Source organism: Hemicordylus capensis, chromosome 1, assembly GCF_027244095.1.
Source record: "Hemicordylus capensis ecotype Gifberg chromosome 1, rHemCap1.1.pri, whole genome shotgun sequence".
Taxonomy (NCBI): domain Eukaryota; kingdom Metazoa; phylum Chordata; class Lepidosauria; order Squamata; family Cordylidae; genus Hemicordylus; species Hemicordylus capensis.
In genome coordinates, this window is record NC_069657.1 from 283690221 (window position 1) to 283716901 (window position 26681).

Below are 26681 nucleotides of genomic sequence, written 5' to 3' on the forward strand. Positions count from 1 at the left end.
AAAACAAACAGGAACCTGTGCACCATCTAATTTGGACCAGTTATAGATCATATTGAGGCAACAATGGGAAGGGCCTAAGATATCTGAGCCTACAGGCTTGGAAGCTGAATGTCCATTCAGTTGAGCTTACCAGGATAGGAAGGCAGTTCTCAGTGCTGTTCTTGCTTGGACAAGTAAACAATTGATTTGACAAAGAGTTCTACCTGGAAGAACATTTGTAGTACTTCTTGTGCTTTTGGTTGGCTAGGGGGCAATTTTTCCATTTGCTCCCCCACCCTTAACTCAATCTGAAGGAGAATTCTAGCATGATTTTGAAAAAGCTATTTGTGGTAGCTTCTCCCCATCCCAGCTGTATAAGAGGGTATGTGGAGAGAGAGAGAGAAGAGAAGAGAAGAGAAAACACCCAGAGAGGAGACTGATTCATTTAAAATATCTATTGAAATTACAAATAAAACTCTTCAATATGATTCAAAGTACAAAACAACATTCAAAGGCATTCAACAGCTCTTTTATACATCACAGTGTTAGTGGCACAAAATGTAGCTACATTTCAAATACAGAAACAGATTTTTTTTTTACACTCGTCAAATACATCCTTTATACATATGCATGACTCCTCCATGCTTCTCTATACAAGGTTAAAAATACATCCATGGTAAGATGAGCAATGATTGTTCAGTTCTACACATACCTGCACCTAAAGCTCCTGGAGCCCTCTTAAGAGAGATGTGCACGTAACAGGGCTTTAGACACAAATGACAGGTTTTTACTTTATGGAAGAGTGAGAATTAGCAAGTGGGCATGATTGCAGGCCTCTGTGATGTCTTTAAGCTTCATCAATCTGCATTACTGTCCTCCTTCAGCAGGCTCCCTTGAAGAAACCTCTTTGTAAAATTATGTGGTACCTAATGGAGAAGGCTTTCTATTGAGACCGACCAGTATCTATGTCAAAAATAAGCTTTGACAGACGTCAAGGGTAGGGAAGAACCTGTTCCACTATGTTGCATGAGTTGGCTCTGCCTCTGCATTATGCAGTCTTTCTTCTTGTTTAACTTAAAGCATTTCTAAAAATAATTTTGGAATGGGAGCATGCACAATTTACTGCAGTTGGAGAATCTTCCTCCTTCCCACTCCCCTCCCCACCCCACCTTTTACAGGTTAGCAATGTACAGGAGCTCATGTGCCCACAGACCACACCATCACATCACTGTTTGTCCTTAAAAAAAAAAAAAATCAAAACACACATAAGCATGGTGGCAAATTGGTAACCAGTAAGAAGAACAAAAGAAGACAGGGACTGAGTACTTTCAGAGATGGTTGAACACATGCACATTTTGTTGCAAAGTGCAGAAATAAAAAATGGAAGGACAGCAGATCACGAACACATTGGTGAGCCCCTGGAAATAAGATCAGGTGGCAGATCCTCAAATCCAGGTTAAAATTTGGATGAGGAGAATTTCACAATCTTCCCTAAAAAATAACCTACTCTGTTTGCCAAATCTTTAAAATTGTATGTAAGTGTAATTATTTTCTCTTTCTTTGTGGGGGTGGGGGTCCACATAAAAGATTTCTGTTGCTCTCCTTTCAGGTAGATTTGTGCTAATTATCCTAGGCATTTCATTGTATAGAAATAACTGGACCAAATATTTCCTGCCAATTTTTACAGTTTAAGTTACATGGTACCTAGCACTAGGAAAATGACAGCTTTGTAACTACAATCAAAAGCCACTGAAAGTTTACCTTAAGTGCTTCCCAGAGAAGCTTGAAATGATTAGCCTGAAATGTCTGCTAAGTAGGATTTGTGCAGAGGTGGGCAAAATAAGCCACAGACCAAATGATCTGCCCAAACCCACCAGGTCAAGGCTTAATTTGCCACTCACAAATGGACCTTTTTGCTATCCATTTCAGTGAAAGCACAACCAAATCAGGATCAACTGAGGGGGGATGGGAGATCTCCCAGGACTTGATATGAGATTACATCAGTCTTGTCCAACAGAATTATATAACCTCCTTGAAAAGATTTAAGGCGATGTACCCAAAGTAAGCAACGTACAGAAATAAAATACAAGTGATAGGTGTCAAAACCTAAGTTTTTACTTGAAACTATTAGAATTGCAACCAGGGGCGTAGCAAGGTTGGAGGGGGCCCAGAGAGAAGGTTTTAAAATGGGCCCCTCACTGATATACACACACAAACACACTTCACAATATATAGTGCACTCATACTCACATCCCCATTATGAATATGGTGAAAATCTAGTTCACATTGAATCTAGTTTTTTTACTCTCTGCTCCTGCCGATCTCCAAGAGACTCAATATAATTCATAGGGGGTGCAACATGGGCGGGTGGGGAGTCATGTGATGTGCCTCTGGGGGGCCCCTCGAGGTAGTGGGGCCCCAAGACGACTGCCTCCCCTTGCCTAATGGTAGTTACGCCCCTGATTGCAACAAAAACTCTAAAGCATTTGGTGGTCCCATACAAAGCCTTCAAATTTGAAATGTAAATTAGTTCCTGTTATACTGTTCTTTGATTTCAGGGTAATATGACCATTGTCAGATTATGTAACATATCCATTCACTGCCAATGAATGGTTATTTACTGATTGCAAGGCAAGGCACCAAACTTAATACACGGAGCAGATGTCCGATATGCAGGATGCCGAACTGGTTTCAGAATGTGGTACAGCATTTAGAACCGTTCTATAATTAAAGTGTATCAGTCAACATTTTGAGGTGTCTGATGTGATATGATATGAACACTGTTTCCAGAGACAGGACTGAGACTGCAATCTAGAGTTCAGATGTGTGTTGTAATCTAATAATGGTATCAGCTTGACAGAAAACCTCTGATGGTTCTGTACACACACAAATTGCAGTGGGCAAATTGGTGAAACATGAAAGACAAGACAAAAGTGAGTGCCTACATTGGCATGTCTCTTTCCTCCTGCTCACTGACTCACCTGTTCTTCATTTAAAGCAAGGGCATCAACCTGCAGCGTTCCAACTATTATTGGCCTACAACTCCCATCATCCCTGGCTACTGGACACTGTGGCTGGGGATGATGGGAGTTGTAGGCTAACACTGCAACCTTGGAGAAGCCATTGCCAGTCTGTACAGACAATACTGAGCTAGATGGACCAATGATCTGACTCGGTATATGGCAGCTTCCAGGCCACACACTATGTCCCTATAAGCGCTGGAGTGCCACAGTTTGAAAACCTTCATTGAAAGGATGAGAAAGAGGAGAGTTGGGCCAAGTGAGTTTGTTAGTACTGGTGCATCGAACAGAATAGCTGGGATCAGAGCAGAGGCTTAAATGCATATCATATAATGTGGCAGCCCATCCAACTGTGAGCAGACATACTATGCTTGCCTTCCCATGGCCACCAACACAATAGCTAATAGTGCCTGTGGTGGATTTGCATCACAGTTTTTATGCCACAGACTGGGCATATTAGCATAAAACTAGAGGCTCAGAAATGGGCAAAGCAAGCTCCTTTCCCCCTGCAGGTGGGCTGTAGTCAATGGATCAAGTCTCTGGCATGTGGATCAGTTGTGCATTAGATGCATATATCTCTATCCAAACTGCTGCGCACTTGTGCCTTAAAAGTAGCTCCCATTTCATTGTCATTACACATGCACCTAAAGACGTCCCCATTATCCCATATGCTTCAGGTTTCATTTGTTAGGTTACATTTTCATCTAAAACTTTTTCCTGGCTTGAAAACCTGCATATATTAGAGAGGTGTTTACAGTGATACCCCAAGATAGCGCAAAACAGCAGTCTCAGGTTTTAACAGCACACTGATGCCCACATTTTACTCCCTCTGGAGTAAAAGTTTACTCCCTCTACAGCACTTTAAATTACACAACAGATAGTTCCATAACAAAGCAGCAAAAGGGCAGAAATTTAAAATAGAAAAAAGAGATTTCATCAAGGAGGAAAAATACCCACTTCATCACAGTATCATACAGCATGAGATATAATTGTTTGAAAAACTGACTAAACCATCGAACAGACTTTACCTATTACCACTGCAGGCATTTTTTAAAAAAAAAATGTTGCAAACAAACAAAAAATAACCTCTCTCAAGTTTACAAATGTCCATGTGTTTTAGGATGGAGGTGTTGACAGCTGTATATAAAAAAAGTTACTTTGGGCACAATCCTTCCTCATGTGAGCCCAGCTCAGAGCACTGGGATAGACAGATGGATGTAAGACTCAAAGGAGCCCTTGTTCCCTTTCCCTAGTTGGTCTTTGGTGCATGTCACATACAGTGGTCCCTCGACTTACAAACTACTCGACATAAGTATTTTTCGAGTTACAAACGGCAGTTTTAGATCCGGTTTTAGATGCGGTTTTTTCGACTTACAAATTTTTAGATGGGGTTTCCTCGACTTACGAATTTTACATGCGGTTTCCTTGACTTGCCTGCCTGTTTACTGCCTGTTTATTCTTGAAAAGAAATGTTCCTGTGCAGTTTGCAAGCCTTACTGGGGGTCTGGGTCTTTTTTCTAGGCTCCGGAACGCATTAATCCGTTCCCAATGCATTCCTATGGGAAACCGCTTTTCGACTTACAAATTTTTCGACTTACAAATGTGCATTTGGAACGGATTAATTTCGTACGTAGAGGGACCACTGTATTGAAGAAAACAGGCCCTTGACCACCTTCCAGACAGGGAACACCCTGTAAGAGGGAATCCCAGAGGTTGTTGACCACTGCTCCCAGAATCTCTAGCTGCAGTGGGCTTTGGCTGAGGATGCTGGGAGTTGTAGTCAACATCATCTGGGATTTTCTTTTAGAGGAAAAACTACCCCCAGATACTCCTCCCTTGACTGCCCAGGCCTTTCCTCCAAAATGATTTTTGCCCGAGGGCTCAAATAATGCCCTGGGGAAGCAATGGGAGAGTTGCTCATCTGGTATAGTGGACTAGGTCCCGCTTCAGACATTATTTTAAAAAATAGTGGGGATAACAATACTGTACATCATACTGAGAGCATGCTGGAAAACCCCACCTTAGTGCCGATGCTCTCAGACGGCTCCCCTCAGCACTTAACATGATTATGGCACTTGTCCACGGAGACAATCACTGTAAGCATGAAAATATTATTTCTGTGATTGGAAGACTGGGGCTTCTGATCTGCAGAGAAGAGCTGTAAGTGTGAGCACAGGGTGAGATCTGAGTGCTGCTTTGTCAGCGCTGAGGTGAGGTTTGCTGGTGTGCTCTCCGGGTGCTGTGCGCCCTTTTAAAAAATCATATTTGAAGAGGGGGGCTAGTGTGTGCACCAAGATGTGGCTGGGGAAGGGGAAGTAAAGAAGAGGGCGTCATCAAACCCTGATGTTGGGTTTGCCTCTCCTTATGTGCAGAGCTGAGACAATGAGGGAAAGGATCATGCCCTTCATTATTTTCATCTTAGTACCTGCCATCAAGACAGATGTGGCATGCTTTTAACTTTTACATTATTCAAAAGAACATCTATTTGCACATTTGATTTCAACAGAATTATCTCAATATGTACAAAAAAAGATACCTGGATTAGAGGTAGCCCTACTTATGTTGCAGGTAGCAAATTAAAAAAAAAAGTGTGTGTGTGGGGTGGGGGTGGGGGAGATAAGCTTGCTAAGAGTAATTACCTTTTTTTTAAAAGAGCTTTGATTAGGTAGCAGGTCTGTGTGATATCTCAACCTCAACACTTTGGGTGAGTAGGGGGGGATATTTAAAAATCAAATGTATGTCAACACAAATTGTGGACAAATTTTCCCCAAAATGTTAGTAGCTAGCAATTGCATCTGTTGTTTTTGAAAAGTCAAAGTCATGGGATGTCCTACTGGATGGCCATGATTATTTTCTGTGTGGGATAAGAAGGAAATGCTTAAATAAATTTTCCCATGTCTATTATTACCATGCCTAGCTTTAATAAACAGATATTTCTAGTCACAAATGGTCCAATTTAAAATGGCAAGTTCTTCAAATACATATGTTAGGTGGTAAAACACCTCAGTTTGATGCAAATAGATATGTGAAAAGTTTCATTCTGATTCAGTTCCAGGCTGGCCAACCTAACCTCCAGGTGAACAAAGTGACTTGTTACCTACACATATTTCTCTGATGTTCAGCTTGTTTTCCACCAGCTCCTCAGTAGACCATAATGTTCTCCATCATCCTACTTGTGGCTAAAAAGCTGCAGTAATGTAGTTCCTCAAATCATGGCACCGTAGGTCTTGCCTGAAGTCAGGGGTGAGTAAGGCTAAAACCATGTTAAGTGCAATAAAGGGGCGGAAATGTACTGTGATGAGCTAGTCCTCTCTTCGGTCTGTCTTAAGTAGGTAGAGGGTCATCATCTCCTTTATTACACTTGCACTTGCAGCAAAGAACAAACGGGGTAGCGAGTAAAAGAAAAGGAGAAGCCACTAACAACAACAGACCAAATCCTGCAAAGATCCCCACGACCTGGAACAAAAAATACAACAGAAAAGGAAATATTGTCAGCAGTATTTCCAACCCAGCTCTAAAGGAGACCGGCGGAGATTCTGAATCTCTGTTAACTTTTTCTGTTGACTCTTTGCATGCCAAGTTGACTTTATTTACACAACACACACAAGAATTGGGCTAAAGGGTGGCTCCTGCAACTAGTTGGGAGGAGGTGTTATTTTCAAAAGAGGCCACTGCAGTTGCATTACAGTCTATCTTTGCCACTTGTGCCCTTCAAGCTCTTACACTGAGCCTTGGAATTACACATATTCAACTGGTGTCATATGGCAGATAAAAAAATGCCCAGGAACAGTGTTCCCTCTAACAGGGATTCCCAGATATTGTTGACTACAACTCCCATAATCCTCAAGCAAAAGCCATTGCAGCTGGGGATCCTGGGAGCTGTAGTCAACAACATCTGGGAATCCCTGTTAGAGGGAAGACTGCCCAGGAGTGCCAAGCACAGGCTACTGGAAGCATGAGAAGATTCACAACTGCTACATGTCCCTATCTGAGGAACACAGGGAAGCATTTTGGCTCCTGCACCTGCTTTGTCCATCTTTCTCTCAAGGCAACCCATTGTGCAGAATGTGAGAGATGATAATCCATATGCTGGTTTCCAAAGGTTGCTGAAAGACTGGAATTCTTAGTGGGCCTGTTCAGGTGACAATTTCCAAATGGCCTCACTCACACAAGATCAAGACATGAGTGTGCTATGAGTGCACACATCTCCCCACTCCAGAACGCTGTTCCTTGATCACGGCAGACAGACTTCTATCTCTAAGTGGTTTACAACAATATAAACAGATCAGATATGAAAACCTTAAAACAATTTAACACAGTCCAGTTAAAAAGCTTGTGTGGGGAAAAATAAGTCTTTAGAGACTTTTAAAAACTCGTCAGATGGGGAGGGGCTCTTATTTCAGCAGGGAGTGCATTCCAGAGTCTCGGGGCAGCAACAGAGAAGGCCCACTTCTACGTAGCCACCAGATAAACCGGTGGCAACTGCAATATTGTTTGCTTAAATGTCTGTGTGCACACATGTGTGCACTTTGAAGAAACAGCAGGAGCCAATGTTAATTGCTTTATACTGTACTCAGGTCTACATCATGAACAATTTTGCAGCTGGGATTTGTATTGTTTTATTTTTTGTTTTGCTTCAAATTTTATTACCTCATTTCTTTATTGTGGTTGAAAAATCAAATGTTTATCAGCAGGTGGCACTGTTGAACAACATTAATTCTGAAGACACTACTGTATTATGTAATAGACTTGGAGTTCTTTATTCCAAGTACAAAATATTCCGCTATTTCATAAATCTTTTTATTTTGGTGAAGCGGTGTTCACGATGGTGTTGCTTCACTGTGCATCATTCAAAATATGAGTATTATCCCTTGTGCAAGTTTCTGCCATGTTTCATATATCAATCTTCTACCACAGCAAGCATAATTTTAGCTCCAGCAACAAATCACTGCAGCATCATGCTTTTTCTCATCAGTGCAACTCAGTTTTCTAAAGCCTTATTTTCTAATGTTCTTTGGTGTCAAAATAAAATGCTATAGGATTTCAATGGCTAGCAGTTTGAATTCTGGCCTCCACAATGTGACAAAATTCTGCCAGGTCTGGGGACTGATGCCTGTAAATCCTGTTTCTACTTTTTTCTTCTGCCCAGTAAAAATCCATTGCCACATCAGCTGAAAGTCTTTCAGTGCTCTCCAGCTCATAGAAAGTCCAATAATCATCTCTGCTTTTTCTGCAACACTACATGGAATATCCATGAGAACTTGTATACTCTCTATAACTCATCTCAAACAGGGAAGCATTCAAGACCTTCGTCTGGAAGTGGAATGCTTGTTCCAGAGTAAGGACCTGTTCTGGATTAAGGACTCCAGAACAGGAGTAATATATATTCAAATATATTTATATTAACTTTCCCGTACCTCAGACCAGCTTTCATCAGTGCTCCTTGCAGTATAAGCAAACTAAGTAGTACAAAGTACTACATTTTTTAAAAAAAGCTTCCAGTTTTGTTTGTGCCACTTCTTTTCTGGTCCACAATCATCATTCACTCTACTTCTGCATGAAGATACTAATAAGAAAGACAGCACAGATGCAGACAAAGAGCCACTGTGGGGCATTGGTTGTAGTGGTGGACTAGGGAGAACCGTGTCCAAATCCTCACCCAGTTATGAAATCCACTGGTTGGCTTTGTCAATAATTATCTCTCAGCTTCACAGAGTTGTTGTGAGAATAACATGGGGGAGGAAACACTTTGTATGCTATACTGAGCTCTTTGGAAAAAGGGTGAGATTACTGCTGCTGCTACTGCTAAGTAAAGTGTGCTGTCAAGTCCATTTCGACTCCTGGCGTCCACAGAACCCTGTGGTTTCCTTTTGGTAGAATACAGGAGGAGTTTACCATTGCCTCCTCCCACACAGTCTGAGATGATGCCTTTCAGCATCTTCTCATATCACTGCTGCCCGATATAGTACCAGCGGGGATTCGAACCGGCAACCTTCTGCTTGTTAGTCAAGCATTTTCCTGCAGCGCCACTTAAGGTGATCCCAGTAGTAGGCCACCTTAAGGGGTGCAGTGGGGAAATACTTGAATAACAAGCAGAAGGTTGGTGGTTCGAATCCCCGCTGGTACTATATCGGGCAGCAGCAATATAGGAAGATGCTATGAGATGAAAGTCATTATCTCATACTGTGCGGGAGATGGCAATGGTAAACCCCTCCTATATTCTACCAAAGACAACCGCAGGGCTCTGTGGGCACCAGGAGTCGAAACTGACTTGGCAGGACACTTTACCTTTACTACTACTAGGAGGAGAGAAGAGCTGGTCTTGTGGTAGCAAGTATGACTTGTCCTCTTAACTAAGCAGGGTCTACCCTGGTTGCATATGAATGGGAGACTACATGTGAGCACTGTAAGATATTCCCCTGAGGGGATGGATCCGCTCTGGGAACAGCAGAAGGTTCCAAGTTCCCTCCTTGGCATCTCCAAGATAGGGCTGAGTTGCTCTGCCTGCAACTTTGGAGAAGCTGCTGCCAGTCTGGGTAGACAATGCAGAGCTAGATGGACCAATGGTCTGACTCAGTATATTGCAGCTTCCTATGTTCTTATGTTGTTCCTCCTCCACTACTTTTTAATATTGTTTTTATCTTGTTGTAAACTGCCCAGAGACGCAAGTTTTGGGCGGTATAAAAATATGTTAAATAAAATAAAATAAAATAAAATAAAATAAAATAAAATAAAATAAATAAATACTACTGCTAAGTAAGTTGGCCCTTACCTGTGTTCTGTGCCAAATGACTGATGCCCTGGAATGACCTAGCTTGTTTCGGCAAGGTCCTTTGTCATAATGTATAAGGAGGAAATCATCCTACAAAATATCAATTAAAAATTTTGGTCATGGTGCTGAACAATCAAAATATTACAGACTTTTGCCAAGTCGTAGACATGGCAGCCCATGTCGTATTGCCTCAGCAGTCAATTCACTGGCTGACATATAGAATACGTATGCACTGGTGCAGTGAGAGCAGCCTAACAGAACTTCCCAACTAACTGTACCAGTGCAGTGAGGAAACAGCAAGTTCTGAAGCCCTCTCCTTCCCCAGGAAGCCATCTGTGCCAATCAAAAATGTGTCCCCGAGGACTGTAGAGCCCTTTTTTGAGTGGCACAGAGGGCTTCCTGAGGAAGGCGTCAAAAATGGTAGCTTCCCAGATGCAGTTAGCTGGGAAGTTCCGTTAGGCGCCCCTCTTGCTGCATTGGCGCATCCATGCTCTGTATGTCAGCCAGTGACTTCAGTGGAGTTTACTCCAAAGTGCCGAGACTACTTGGGATAGGCCCAACCTTGGGATAGGTTTCAAGTTGTCATTCTCCACTTGCGCTTTAGTCATCTACCTCATCGCCTCAGCCCCTGTAGTTCTTCCATACTACTTCAAGGGGCTAGTTTTGAAGCCGGTCAGAGAGGACACTTATGAGAAGTCTTGTCTACTGCCCTGGTGAGTTTGTGGTTCCAGTTCTCCACCAGAACATCAACAGGATTGCCAGCAGAGCCAACACTAAATCCATCCAAGGCTTCTTGGAATCCTATTAGATCCAATAACCTTCTCGGGCGGTCCATCCTAATAGGTCCCTCAGCCCTGCAAAGGTGGGAAGTGATGGGAAGAGTCCAACCTTAACCAGAAGGTGGTCAGTCCATGACAATGGGGAAATCACAGGAGTCCCCACCCACAGAGCACTCTGATCAGAGTGAAAGACCAAATCAAGCATGTGACCAGCAATGTGCGTCGATCTCGAGACTACTTGGGATAGGCCCATAGATGTCATGGCTGCTATGAACTCCTGAGCTGTCTCAGACAATGAGAACTGCAGCCCTGGCACAGCTTGAGGACTGCAAAGCACGAGCTGCACTTTTGCTTGCTTTTTCAGCAGTAGAGATGACATGGCATGTCTGCATCAATGGCCATCCACATCTCACAGGGTAATGATGACATCAAAGGACATGGCTCCCACCACTCTGCAAGGTGCAATGATGCCACCGAGCTGGCCCATAAGCAGCAAGTGAACAGGCTGCAGCTAATGAGGTTTGTGAGTCATACATTGCTCACCTCTGCATGACTTCAATAGTACAAAAGGCTCTCTCACAGAATCGAGTAATGGGAATGGGGGGGGGGAATCATGCCGTTATAGAAGACATGAAAGTGTATTTACTGATCTTAACAGACATGCTGAGAGGCATCAGACATGCTGGGCAGGCATCAGAAAAATCTGTTTTCTGATGTGTTACTAGAATATACAATCATGTGGCCACACATTACATTGTACACATCCTTTTTTCCTAACAAATATTCTGTGTCTTGCTAGAAAATAAATCTGGAGAAAATTAAAGTGAGACGTGTCCCTGTGTGACTAGCACAATTACAGACGAGTTCTGTAAAATGACTGATGACGCATTCTGTCTATGTATTCTCCAGAACTGTAATAGCTTTTAATATCAATACAATGATGCATCCGATTTGGTTAAACTCTGTAAACTTCAATTTTTTAAAATAAAAATGACTAGCCAATAGACCAGAGTATCTCTATACATCAAGCCTGTATAGCATTTTAAAAATACCTTTCATATAGCTGATTTTGAGAACAGACCAGAGCAGAATATTTTCAAGCTCAATTGTATGGCAGTTAGGGATATGTATCAACCATGATTAGCATCTAGACTGGTACCTGCATGAACAGAACTCTTCCATTCATGCAAGGGAGGGAAGGGCAATTTTTGGAGATTCCTCATTTACCTAAAAATCTGCTCCTGAGGATCCCCCAACACTGAGAATCTATTTTGGGGGTCACAGGGGGTTGAAAAAGGAAGTGTGTGTGTGTGTGTGTGTGTGTGATCCACCAAAAATCACCATTCTTCTTGCTTGCTTGCTTCAACTACTAGTCTGAATCGGTGTTCCCTATAACCAGGATTTCCAAAGGTCAAACAACTCCCAGCATTCCCAGCTACAATGGCCTTTGACTGGGGATTCTGGGAGTTGTAGTCAACAACATCTGGGAATCCCTGTTACAGGGAACACTAGTCTGATTGGCATAAGTTTAAGCCTTTATTACAGTTCTACTTTTCAGTAAAAGTCATATAACAGTACAGCAATGAATAATGAATATGGGTGCAATGGTCTGTGCTTTATCTGCTGAGGAAATCCAATATCTTTCACTTGTTAACTTTTGAGTACTTCTCTGGACAACTTCTGAAAATCTGGATCAACATACAAATAGGGCATTTATGGCCCATGATAAGGATACCTATGATCCCCAAGGTGTGAAATATACTTACATCAAGTGATTCCAAACAGTACCAGCAAAAGGCGTGTTTACAGTTCTTACACATCATTTGGGCACATCCTTCATCCCGTTCAATATAAACTTTGCATTTGGGGCACCGTTTGATTGGAGCATCATCTTCTTCCATTTTAAAAACAGAGCTGGGGAAAAATATTTTCATTATATTATGAGAGAAATACTCTTTTTTAAAAGCTGAATTTCTTAAACACTGATGCACACTCTCAAAACTGGAGCTCTTTGTATGTCTCTGTGAAGTTGTGACCCAGCCATACATTTTCACTTTCCACTGGCACAGCACACCTTTTGTCATTTCGCCTAAATAGCTGCCACACAGCTCAAAAAATTCAGGTCAGCTAGCATTAAGCCTGTCTCCAGTTCCAGATCCAGGAGTGGATTATATGTATCCAGGAGTGAAAAATATCCCAAGTTACATACAGCTGGGCTCCTTCCAACATTACTTTCATGGTTTAGGAGCGATTTCCTGTGGCTATTGCCCATGTTACTCATAATGTTAGAAATGGGCTTCTCTCATGTGACCAGGGTCTTCTGCTTATGCATCACTTAGTAACTCATTTTAAAAAAACAGAAGAACATTGGTACAGGCCATGTGACCACAGATCTCTGCCCTTTCCAAGGGGTATGGGAAAGAGCCATAGGACTGCAGCCATGGCAAAGTAGTATTTTACACTACCCCATCCCTTCCATACTCCTGGGAACCCTTGTGTGCACCAGATTTTAGAAGTAGGACCATCTATCTACACTGACCTTGCCTTATTGTCTAGTCTATGGTGACACAAAAAGATTTTAAACAATTGTCTAATGACACACCTGAGGCAGAAAGACTCTGGAAACCACATCTTTTTAGGCCTGGATGAAAGGGTTGCTACTAGTGTGTTGTTAATTATGCAGACATCACTTAGTAGTTCATAGTACCTTGTCTCCCCTGGAAGGAAGCTGACTGGCAGATTCTCTTGGCAACCTTGTCCTGGATGCCAATTAGATTTGCACGCAGAGCAGAATTCTATGTCACAAGCGGTACATTGTACCAGCTGGGGATTCTGAGGCCCTGATTCTTGAAGCTGGCAAACTGCTTGGCAGGAAGAAGATGGGCACCAAGTCCGACAAGGATCTAAAAGCACTTCTGTATGGAAATAGAATCAATGGCAAAAGTGAAAACACAAAATTAATATTGAATCGCAATATATAGATATGAATGCCCAATCCTTAACTCTAAGTACCATATTCTGAATGGCTTTATCCATTACAAAATATGTAGGGAACCCAACTGCAAGTACACCACCTGCCTATGGGGAGAGATGCGCAAATTCTATATTGGATAAGGTGGAGAAATATACAGAACAGGAAACATAGGTTACTTCTCATCCACAACTCCTCATATTCCATAACATCATAAAAACATAGGAACAGCCCTGCTGAATCAGGCCCAAGGCCCATCCATTCCAGCATTCTGTTTTCCACAGTGGCACACCAGATGCCTCTGGGAAGCCCACAGGCAAGAGGTGAGGGCATGCCTTCTCTCCTGCTGTTGCTCCCCTATAAATGGTATTCAGAGACATCCTGCCTCTGAGCCTGAAGGTGGCCTACAGCCATCAAGATTAGTAGCCACTGATAGACCTGTCCTCCATGAATTTGTCCAAGCCCCTCATAAAGCCACCTATGCTGGTGGCCATTATCACATCCTGTGGCAGAGAACTGCATAGATTAATCTGCTGTGCTGTGTTAAAAAGTACTTTCATTTGTCAGGCCTAAATTTCCTGGCAATCAATAAAGGCAATATAATATTAGCAGTTTTATTTTCAAACCCCTAGCTAAGGATCCCTAGTATGGAATTTGCCATTTTCACAGATGCCATACACTGAGTCAACACTTTTAATGAGTTGTCCACCACAACCCCAAGATCCTTCTTCTGGTCAGTTAAGAACATAAGTACAGCTTTGCTAGATCAAACCCAAAGCCCATCCAGTCCAGCACCCCTGTTTCACACAGTGGTCCACCAGACGCCTCAGGGAAGCTCACAGGCAAGAAGTGAGGGCATGCCCTCTCTCCTGCTGTTGTTCCCCTGTAACAGATCTCAAATGATCCACCCCCATTTCAACCAAGGGTTAAACTGGGTGTGACTAAAATCTAACAGAGAGTTCCATATTCTAAAGCTCAGTTATTTCAGTTGGTTTAAGCATGGATTTGCTGGACTGTGGTCAGCAACCAACGTTTGTAAAGGCATGTGACAAGAACAGCCCCAACTCCCCAAAGGAGAAAATTATGCTTAAAAGACAGAGACAGACAGACACACCCATCTGTATGATTATTGAATAAACACATGGGGTCACATTCTTATTCCCATTCAATGAGAATAAAACGGAAGATATGGAATGAAATAATTCCCACACACGTTATAGTCAGTTGGGGGGTTTGGGAGTAGTGATGCTGCTGAATACTATACCTCTCTCAAACTGTAGCTTCTTATACCTCTGCATAATTTCCGATGCAACCATACACTCAATCTGTTGTAAAGGAAGAGACAGACAAGGAGCAAATTAATGGTAGCCATAACCAAAGGAGTGTTAGACAAAAAGGGACAATGGGTTTGGTGATATATGTACTTAATTGCAACACCAAAAACCACCGGTCATAGAACTGGACTGGACTTTTAGTACATAAGAAGAATTTGCATTAGGGAACATACTTCATTCTCTTGTAGATGACCTCGCTTTGGGCAGGAAGCATCCGGGCAGCTAATTGCTGTTTCTAGGCCTTCCTTGATCAGAAGCTCCACATACTGTTTCAGGCACTGTAAGAGTGTCAAATATAGGAGCTGTAAATATCGTTCTGTTCCTAAAATACACATTATATTATTAACAAGCATTCAGACGGTATTAGTCATCTGATAAACATAAATATTCTGAGGGATTTATTCACATGAGCAGGGTAATGTCCAGTTTTCCCTCAAGCTCTTTTCAAACAAGATCACACTGCGATCTCCCATGGGCGTGTTTCCCAACATTGCACTCCTCATGAAAGGAGACCTCACCCACTTCTATGAGCATGAATCACCAGGTTCTAACATTTCAATGGGGCATATTCCAGTTCAGACATGGTGGCCAAACCATGGCTTGGTCATTGCAAATGCTACAGACTTCTATACCAACTCCAAATTGCGGAAAGTAATATTGCTATCATTTGCCACCAAACCAGAGCCAGAAACCATGGTCTGGAGTAGGAGTGTGCATGAACCAGTCCACATTGAACTGGGCAGGTTCGATGGTTCTATTGTGAACCCAACAGACCTCCAGGATAGGTGGTTTGGTCGGCAATCCAAACAGATCCGACCCGGTTCGGCAGTCTGAGGGGTTATGTGTATGAAGAGGAATCCAGTGAGGATTTCCCTTTACAAGCAAATGGGAATCCTGCCTTTAAAAGACTTCTAAGGGCGGAAGGAGGGTGGTGGTGGTGGTGAGAGGGCATCTTTAAAAGCAGGTGCTTAGCAATACGCTGGTGGCTCCTGGAAACCCCGGTGCTGCCCCCAGCAGCCCACCTGTGTGGCGGCAGTTCCAGCCACTGCGGATGCACAGAGGTGGAACTGCAACACTGCTACGTGGGCAGGCAGCTAGGGGTTTTGAGGAGCTGCTGATGGATCGGTAAGCACCTACTTTTAAGGTAACCTCATCCCCCCCACCAGCCACCCTTAGAAGCCTTTAAAAGGCAGGATTCCCCTTTGCTTGTAAATTCCCCTTTACAAGTATAGCCCCTCAGACCAGTTTGAGCTGGTTCAATGGAATGGACCAGACCGGCCGGTCGGTTTAACTGAACTTCAAAAATCAGTCTGTGCACACTCCTAGTCTGAAGTGGTTTCCAGTTCTGTTTTGGAAGCAAATAATCATAGTGATAACCACAGTTTGCCCAGTTCAGTCATTATTTCAAACTATCTACTTGAACCAGAAAATACAGGCAGGAATTGGTGATGAGGGGAGGAGGGAGGAGAAGTGTACCAGTCTGCAAAATGTTCCTAGGTGAAAGAGCAAGGGGGCACAGAATCAACGTCACCAGGATCCAAAGAGGTACCCACAGGCTTCAGCTCATCTGCTGGGATTGTTTGCCTTTGTTCTCTTTCAGCAGCAGATTCCACATGTCACATCCAGGGCCCTAGCATAACTAGTAGCTTGGAGGAGGGGTGCCTTTGGCGTTCCCCATGGCTAGTTGATCAGTGCTACCAAGTCATAAAATGCGGTGAGGTGGTGGTGAATATCCTTATCCAATCCCAGCACAGCATCCCTCCAGCTGTTGTTGCTGGTGCCCAACTCATGTTTCTTTTTTGATTGTGAGCCCTTTTGGGAAGAGGGGACATATTATTTATTATTTATTAATTTTTCTGCATAAACTGCTTCAAGAACATTTGTTGAAAAGTGGTATGTACATATTTGCAATGATAGTAATTTTTCAGGAAACCCACCCACAGCACCCTTGGGTGTGCAAAACTAATTGTGCAATTCTTGGCTTCCTGTCCTTTTCTTTGTGCATAGTATATAGGACCTGTTGACAAGGGGTGGGGAATTGCAGTATTATTTACCTTTATTATTATTATTATTATTATTATTGTTGTTGTTGTTGTTGTTGTTGTTATTTACATTTTATATTCTGCTCTTCCTCCAAGGAGCCCAGAGCGGTGTACTACATACTTACGTTTCTCCTCACAACAACCCTGTGAAGTAGGTTAGGCTGAGAGAGAAGTGACTGGCCCAGAGTCACCCAAATAGTATCATGGCTGAATGGGGGATTTGAACTCGAGTCTCCCCGGTCCTAGGGACCGGGGGAGACTAGGGTCCAGCACTCTAATCACCATACCACACTGGCTCCAGTAGCTCTGCTTTAAAGCAGGGCTGCTCAGGTTTGGCAGATGTTGGCCTACAATTCCCATAGTCTCTGGCTACTGGCCACTGTGACTGGGGATTATGGGAGTCGTAGTCCAAAAACAGCTGTGGGGGGCAAGGTTGAACAGGCCTGATCTATAAAACATCTTTTAAGATGAATGGCAAACTCTCATAGTCCTTTACAAGATGATCTTACCAACAATTATGTTTTCCCATTTTCAATAATACAATACTGGAGCATTTTATTTCAGCCATTTTATTTATACAGTGCTTTCCACCCACAGTGCTTTATATAAAATGAATTCACATTTAAAAACCAATTCCAAAAAGGCATGTCAATGGCATACCCAGGTGGCCTTTATATTCATATCAGTGGGTGGTTCCTCCACCTAAATGGAAAGCTGACACATTTCTTCCATATAGCATTCAGTGTTTCTTAACCAAGAATTGAAGACAGATTAGATGATCAGGCAATATATGAAAAGACCTATGCATATTAAGCTGTATTTTGCTCAGGTTTAGCTCTCCACGCAGAAGTGAATGCTTGCCTTCTTCTACTTGTATATGTCTGCATATACCCAGCTATCATAATTTTTAAAATATAATACATTTCAGGCAGAGTTATCTACAGTTCGATTCATACATTACAATCCTGGGTATACAGGAGAACCTCGTTAATCGTGGACCGGCACCCGCCGCTTCGCATATCCGCGGTCAGGTAATTGCCACCCGATCTTCGTATACACAGAAAAATTAGGCATTTAAGGGGTTAAGACTTGCATATCCGTGGGTCAGAGATGGGTGGAAATTACCTCCAAGGTCATTTTTGTCTGCTATTTTGAAGACAGGAGACATTTTGTGGCTCCTTTTGCTAATTTTTTTTTAAGGGGGAAAGGAAGAGGAAAAAACATGATTTTGGGGGGTTAAAACACTATTTTTACTTTGGAGGGCATTGCTGGACAGCTGGGGACATACAGAGCAGGGTAGGGCACTCCCCGCCTTTCCCCAGTTTCAGTCCGGTTTTGTCCGATTTTCGGCAATCTCTTTGCACCGTTTTCACCAGCCCTTATACTCCGCTGCCTCAAGAACCTAACCCCCCAATTCCCATTGCCCTAATACCCCATTATCCATGGTTTTGCTATCACCTCCCCCCCGCCCCCGCAGAACAGAACCCCCACGGATAATGGGGTTGTCCTGTACTGGTGGCATCTTAAGGCTGTATGCACATAGCCAAAAAAGGCATACATGCAGTGACAGCAGCCCTTCTTTTGAAGGACACGGGCTTATGTTTGGGTACACATTATATCTACTCAGACACACAAGTAGTCACTGAAAGCAGCGCACCTTTCTCCAAAATCCATATTATGCAAATGTGGTCTCAGTTCTCAGCAACCACATTATCCTGTGTTGGGGTTAAATGGAGAGGCAGGATAGGCATCTATGGCAGGGCTCTGTTAGATGGGCATATCCGTAATGAATCTCTCCCTATTTGCTAATACTGAATGTGAATTAAAATGAAACTGCGTACATTTTTAATGACAACACTTAGCCCTCAAAAAGCACTTTTAGACCTAAGTGCACTTTACCATTATGGATGATTGGTGTTTGTGGTTTGTTTTTTTTAATTCTTCCCACCCTTATGAGGAATTCTGCCAAAGTTAATCTGAATCTTTCCCCCCCCCATTTCCTGACATCTTCAGGAAAGTAGAGATCTCTTTCCCCAGTTCACAGTTCCCTACTAACCGGGTGAAGAGATACATTTTAAACTGGCAATTCTCTTTATATTTTGCAGAGGGAGAACAATTGGCTCTATTCAGCTCCAGAACAGCATCCCTCCAGTGGCTGTTGCTGGTGTCTACCTTATGTTTCTTTTTAGTCTGTGAATCCTCTGGGGACAAGGAACCATCTTATTTATTTGTCTGTGTAAAGCATTTTGAGAGCTTTTTTTTTTTTTTTGGCTGAAAACTTCTAAATATAAACCAGCCAACCAACAATCTTCTTTCTATGCTGCACATATGGACTGCATCCATAGGACCTAGTCATTTCAATATATTCCCCATGGTCAGGCTCATCATCACAAGGGTTTTGAGTTAACTGCCAAGCGAAACATGATCAAAACCGTTTCACACAACATAAAATATTGGGCTGTCATTACACATAAAAAAGCTAAACTCTGCCATGCTCATATAGTGCCATATGATACTAAATATTCATGCATCGAAGCTAACAGTATACATTTCTTGCCATCAGGAGGGTGCATTTAAGCAAACAGCCATATTAAAAACACTGGACTCTTATAATGAAAATTATTAGTCGATAATCCATTCATCCTAAACATTATTACTACAAGATGATAGGCATCAGTGATGCAATTTGTCTTTGTCTCAAAGAAAGGTTCGGAGGCCTAGAAAGAAAATGAAAAAAATAGTTTTGCAAGAAAGAGAGCGAGAACAAGAGTGAGAGTGAGAGCGAGAGAGAGAGAGGGCGGGGGTTAAAGTACAGCCAGCCCCACCATGTTCACCTACACAAATGGAGCAGAGAAAGGTGGCTGTATCCTCTCTCTCTACATAGGGAAGGGAAGGGAAAGGAAACGAAAGAATGAAGCCCACACAGTCTACATAGCTATGCTGCAGGCTGAGATTCTTTTGCCATCACAGACTTAAAGTCTTCAGCAAAAAAATCTGGAAGGGAGAACATCAGGAACCACCACTAGAGAAGCAGTGTGGAGAAACAGCACAACACTAGTGGCAACTGTCCCTCCTGGCGCTGTCTGATCTTTTAGAAGCATGCAAGGTTTGTGTGTGTGTGTGTGTGTGTGTGGTAATAGCAGAAGCCCTGTGGCAGGGAGAAGGCTTCGGCAAATGAATTTGGGGGAACCTCCTGATTATTGCAAGGCTGAAGTATAGCATGGGAAGGGTGAAGAAGAGAAAGAGGTTTACAATGAGCACCAAGCCTACGAGTACTGTGTGATTCTCCCACCCCCGCAAAAAAGTGGGCAAGAAGCTAGGTCAATGTTCTATGAATCTTCTCTGCGCCAGAAGAAAACAGCTTGATAACCATGGAAAGCTCCCACACTCTCTCCACTCCCCACAGCTGACAAATGTAAGCTTACAAATGGGTCTGTTTCTGCAGAGCCCTGCTATTCCTACTGGGCTTGCAAGTAATTTCCTGCAAAACATTGCTGCGCTTTTAATCACAGTCATGGTTGACACAAACATGCCTTTGATGCAGCCACAAGGGATGCTTTCTTAAAATGGCACTGGACTAAGCGTATGCCTATCGACATGTCAAACATCACATGCAATGGATGCCCTCACAAAGCACCATAAGAGCACACAGCGGTGGCTATACATTAAACTAGGATGCAGGAGTGAGCACGGCTAGCACAGAAGTGTGCTGTTTGGTCGCTTTCATTGTCGAAAATGAGACATATGGAAAGAACTATTCTGCTAGACAGGGCAACACCTATTTGGACTCATAATGTGTTTGAATAATATGGGATAATCTCCTAAATTAGTCCAAAGGTTTATATCCCCATCTAGCAGGAGTTTGGATCAGAAGGCCTCCTCCAGCTCTATGATTTTATTACTCTAGGTGGAAAGACGACAAATAATAGATTCAGAACATGCATCTTGGAAAGCAGAGAAAGCAAGCAAGCTTAATGGAATCAAACTAGGAAGATTCAACATATGAATCTGCCTTTCTTTAGTCTGACTAGAACATACACAAAACCATAGGAAGCTGCCATATACTGAGTCAGAACATTGGTCCATCTAGCTCAGCATTGTCTAAACACAGACTGGCAGCGGCTTCTCCAAGGTTGCAGGCAGGAATCTCTCTCAGCCCTACCTGATGTGCCTTGTAATCCCCCATCCCCGAGTTACAGTACTGCCTGCATATACTTTATAACCCTGTGGGTCTCCAAATCCTTGTGTGTAAATCTTTGTAGATATATGATGTACAAACAACTACTTTGTATATAACTGTGCTTTGGCAACGTACTGTATGCTTTGGTAGTCTGTTGGTTCAATAAAAAAATCTTGTCCTATTTCTAAAAAAAAATCTTGTCCTATCTTGGATTTGCCAGGGATGGAACTTGGAACCTTCCTCAGACAAGCATGCAAATACTCTTCCTGGAGTGGCTCCATCCCCCTAAGGGGAATATCTTACACAGATGTAGTTTCCCATTCATATGCAACCAGGGCAGACCCTGCTTAGCAAAGGGGACAAGTCATGCTTGCTACCACCAGACCAGCTCTCCTGTTGAGACTAATACCAGGGGCGTAACAAGGCTGGAGTGGGCCCAGAGACAAAATTTTAAAATGGGCCCCTCGCTGATACACACACACGCTTCACAATATACAGTCATGTGACTTTCCTCTGGGGGGCCCCTTGAGGCGTGGGGGCCCCCAGGCAGCCACCTCCCCTTGCCTAATAGTAGTTACGCCCCTGACTAATACTAATGCTACAAATATTTATATACCGCTCTTCAACCAAAGTTCTCAAAGTGGTTTACATAGAAAAATAATACATGAATAAGATGGCCCCCTGTCCCCAAGGAGCTCACAATCTAAAAAGAAACACAAGGCAGAGACCAGCCACAGCCACTGGAGGAGTGTTGGCCCTCCCTTTCAGCCCAGTCAAGTCTCTTGTGACTGGCAGTGGCTACCCAAGGTTTAAAGTAAAGGTAAAGAGTGCCATCAAGACTATTTCAACTCCTGGTGTCCACAGAGCCCTGTGGTTTTCTTTGGTATAATACATGGGGGGGGGTTACCATTGCCTCCTCCCACGCAGTCTGAGATGATGCCTTTCAGCATCTTCCTATAATGCTGCTGCCTGATAAAGTACCAGTGGGGATTCGAACTGGCAACCTTCTGCTTGTTAGTCAAGCATTTCCCCACTGCACCACATTTCATAGCTCTGCCACCTGATATCAAAAGGAAATTCTGGTGCATGCAACACACACTCCCAATTAAGGATTTCCACAACATTTGGCATAACTCTGTAATCAGCCATTAACAGAGCTATTCTGTTATATCACCACCGGCCCTCCCCCTTCCTCTCAGTCCTCTGCACGTGTTCCAGAGCCCAATAAGATAGCAAGAACCACATCACACCTCTCCTCTGCAAAATTCTCTCTGCTGCACTATGCTTTGGTCTGCTTGCTCCAAAGCATCTCCAGCCCTGCTCTGCGTAAGACTTCTCTCGGCTGAGCTCTGGACCAGGCAGAAGATGTAAAAGACCTTCCCAGAGTTCTCTGCAATTTATGGAGAACTCTAGGCAGGAAATCTGTATATGCCTGGGCTTCCTGCCTTATTAGAGGGGCTGGGGCATCCTGGCAAGCTGATCTGTGAAGGCCTGCCTCCCACTGTTGCCTTCCGAATGCTTGCAGGAATGCAAATAGGGGTTTATATCAATTTGCCATATATCTGTATTATATTGGTGGTTTTGTTTTTTTTTTGTTTTACATCTATATCCCACTCTTCCTCAGAGGAGCTCAGAGCGGTGTACATGCTTATTATTATCCTCCCAACAACCCTGTGAGGTAGGTTAGGCTAAGTGATTGGCCCAGAGTCACCCAGTGAGTTTCATGGTTGGATGGGGATTCAAACAGGTCTTCCCGGTCCTAGTCCAACACTCTTAACCACTACGCTATGCTGGCTAAAGAAGACTGCGATGACGTCCTCACTTGGCAAAACAGAATCTGACTTAAAGCTGGACACTTCCATCTTAGCTTGTCAGAAAGGCTCACAGCAGGGGTCTGCTTGGTCACCTGGCCATTGTGGCTGGGAATCTTGGGAGTTGTAGTCCGACAACATCTGGGTGGGGATCCAAGCTCGGGAACCCTTTGCTTACAGGATGCTGCTGGCTTGAATCTAAAGAACTGTCAATAGACTGCCACTGGCAGAAACTGGGCTTCCCTGGCTCCTCTTTACTGCCCGCAGCCCCCTCTGCACCCCTCAAAGTCACTCCTGAGGATTGGGGACCCTCTGGAAGGTGTTCCGTACAGTGGAAGGAGCTGAAGTAAGCAAGGGGGAGAACTGGTGGAAGCCAGAGGAAGGGGAAGGGCCTTCCATTCTCTAAGCCTGTGTCGGTACACACGGAGTAATCCCTTTACTGTTAATTTGGCTGTTTAATCAAAGTTTGCTTTAAATTGGAGACACAGTGTGTTAAAAGAGATTAACCTATAGTTTCCAGGAACACTGTATTATCCTGGCTGCAGGTGGTGGAATGACTGGCTGAGAGACTGGAACACATTCTGGGAAGGCACCGGTCTCAGAAATTGCTGATAGGATTAATTAATACTGTTTAGAGAGATGCTCTTCCATTTTGAACTGTATTTTAATCAAGGAAGTTTGGTCAGCATGGGATGTGGACATTTCTTCAGTATGGGATGGGTACAGCTCTCTCCCCAGAGTGTGCTGACTGTATTTACTAATTTGAGTCAACTGTTTCATGCAACCTCACACATGTGATTTTAGTACATGCAAACTGGAAAGCAGACTCATTTATTCCAAACCAAGACATAAGCCTGGCACAAAACATGGGAAACTATGCTTTGTGTAGTCTTCCACAATACAACGCTTTGAATAAAGCCAACCAAGTCTTTTCCTGTCCAAGAATGACTAGGTTATGCTAATGTGTAAAGGAGATTATCCCTTATGAGCTCCTTTACAACAACATTTCAGGGGTTGCCAAGAAAGTGAAAGCTACTCAGTCCTCTCCTATAATATTTCTCTATCTGTGCAGACTTCAGCATTGGCGTAAGATCTCCCTTCATTCTGACTATGCAGTTCTGAAAGACCTCTTTGTGAATCATATACTTGGCTCTTTCTCTGCACACAGGGATCTAAAAATGTTACTCTTCACTGAACTGGCGGGTGGGGGGACCCAAACCCACAGAACTGAAAAAGATGTTCTAGCAGTTTCAACCCATGTGCTGAAATATATTGTGGATCGTTGTACTTTAACAATTACATTTAATTTTCCCCAGTTAAGCAAGTCACTCAGGTCTGGAATTTACACACACCTGTCTCTGCAGTGCGGTCTATTGATTTCAACAGACTTTCAAGTAAATGTGCAGAGGACAGCAGCTTGTGTGTAGCTGTCTGCCTGGCCTTGTTCACCCTCTTTGCCTTAAAGGCCACTGCTTACTCTGCAGCTGGAGCAGAAGAAATATGAGGCCAGCTGCACATCAAGTTCTGGATGTGCACTGTATGTTCAAGGAGATACACATGGATACATCATGGCACTGTGCTGCATTTCGGGTTGCAAACTGAAGTGTGGGAAAATGCACACTGCTAATTGTGGCTTTAAAGGTTTGGAAGAGAGGCAGGCAGCGGCAATGCCGGAAGATAGGTGGAGGCAGACAAATGGGGGTAGGAAGATTAAGGCTGGCATGCCTGTCAATTGGCCAGTTAAATATTGTCAACTGACCAGTCCCATCCAGTGTTCCCTCTAACATGGATTCCCAAATGATGTTCACTACAACTCCCAGCATCCCCAGCTGCAATGGCCTTTGGCTGAGGTTTATGGGAATTGTAGTCAACAACATTTGTGAATCCCTGTTAGAGGGAACACTGGTCCCATCATTAGCCAGGATGATGATGATGATGATGATAATACTTGAAGAACCGGCTTGCTATCTACTTAGAACTGCCTTTAAAAAATTGGCTTTTGTCTTAATAGTTACTGCTGCTTTATTTTATTTCTGTTTTAATTTTATTTTTTAAAAGATTTTGTAACTGTAAGCTGCCTCTGGTGTTTCAAGAGCCAAAGATAAGCACTGTTCAGTGAATGAGTCATATGAATAGAAATATTACCTAGCCTTGTTCAGTTATAATAGTACAGTTTTTAAAAAGTTAACAAGGGTATTCACACACGCAGCCTAACCCAGACTAGGGCAGCCCCAGCCGGGGTTGGGCTGCGTGTGTGAAGTGTCGGGATCCATGTATATCCCGGCACTGCCCGCCCCAGCTTTTTACCTCGGGCTTTTACCTAGGTTAAGGGCATGCACAATGCTATCTGAACTCCCACCCATTTTCCACCCATATCACACTCACACACTTATGGCCTTCCCCTGAAGGCCAAGCATACTGCTTTTTGAAACGTAGGTGGCAATGCACCATGCATCCATTTAAAAAACTGCTCTCCTTTTCCTTTTTGAAATGTTGCTGAGGTCGCAGAAAGACATCCCATGTTTGTTGAAAAAGGCATGGAGGCTCTCATATCTTGAAGCGGGGAGAGCAACTGTTCCTGTTCATCCCAGCACTGTGTCCCTCCAGTAGGGATGTACATGGAACCAGTTCGGCGCTCCTTTTCTGGAGCGGTCTCTTACCAGCCCATCCCTGCCCCCCTGCTTCCCCACCCACCCACCCCTGCTGGCGCTTTCTCAAAAAGCATGGGAGTGGGGCTGCAGCATTCCTCCTTGCAGCCCCGTTCAGCATCACCACGCAAATGGCTGACGTGCATGTGCACAGCACACACACACGCTGGCCATTTGTGGGGCAATGCTGAACAGGGCTGCAAGGAGGAATGCTGCAGCCCTGTGCCCATGCCTTTTGGGAGAGAGCAGGAAGGGGGAAAGCAGTGGGGCCGAGATGGGCAGGTGAGGCACCCTCCCTGCCCCTTAAAGGACACACACACACACAGCCCAACTTCCCGGGAGTGCACGGAACCAGTTCCATGAACATCCCTACCCTCCAATGGCTGTTGCTGCTTTTCCCTCTGTGTTTCTTTTTATATTCTGAGCCCCTTGGGGAAATCATTTTCTCATACCTTTTATTATGTAAACCACTTTCAGAATTTTTTTTTTTGGTAGAAAAGTGGCATGTTTGTTTTTGATATTTATAACATTAAAGTTTGTCCTACTTCTTTCCTTAAGCAGTCCAGAAATCTCCTCGGTTTCCCTGATGCAATATTGGGGAGCAGAACACTACCATTGGACAAGAGGTGCAGTAGCACCATCACAGAACAAAGCAAGACTTTTGCCACGTGCCTAAGAAATGTTCACTATGTAGACAGGAAACAGCAGATGAACCTAGACCTCAGTTCCACATTGATGTCAATGACACTTAAGAAGGGGTGGCTGCATAATGAACGGTAGCCAAGGCAGACACATGGCTGGAAGCCTACTAACCAGAGTACAGAAGATGCATTGGCATTGTGCGATTGTTGTCATCTGCTCCACTGGATATTCCCCTAGGCAGAGCTTACAGGACACAAGAGGATCAAGCACCAAGTCCCACGTAGGTCTGTATCTTGCTGTAGTCATTTCAAGATAAGCTGAAAGAGGAGGGGGGAGGATATCAATAAACAGGTTTTTTTTTTTAAATATATATATATATCCAGAAACCTCATTCTTTAGCTGGAATAGCCTCTGGCTTCAGTTAAAAACTGTGTCCAGCTCCTAGGGCTGCCCCATTTTCTTCAATGCTGGCAAGTGCGCTGTGTGCATGATGGATAATTCTC

The 26681-nt window shown here is 43.5% G+C and overlaps 1 protein-coding gene across 2 annotated transcripts in view; it reads right to left on the bottom strand.

Annotated features, from left to right (window-relative positions):
* Positions 1-419: 419 nt before the first annotated feature.
* RNF144A (ring finger protein 144A) overlaps positions 420-26681 on the bottom strand; it is a 78303-nt gene continuing 52041 nt past the window's right edge. The window contains exons 2-8 of one of the 2 annotated variants that reach the window (XM_053285849.1): positions 26350-26495; positions 15029-15133; positions 14786-14846; positions 13258-13465; positions 12317-12464; positions 9772-9861; positions 420-6455 (exon numbers count right to left, since the gene is read on the bottom strand). In XM_053285849.1, coding sequence (XP_053141824.1) covers positions 6324-6455; positions 9772-9861; positions 12317-12464; positions 13258-13465; positions 14786-14846; positions 15029-15133; positions 26350-26495 — 890 coding nt within the window. In that variant the 3' untranslated portion in view covers positions 420-6323. The remainder of the gene's footprint in view (positions 6456-9771; positions 9862-12316; positions 12465-13257; positions 13466-14785; positions 14847-15028; positions 15134-26349; positions 26496-26681) is intronic. The other variant, XM_053285850.1, reaches the window with a different exon arrangement.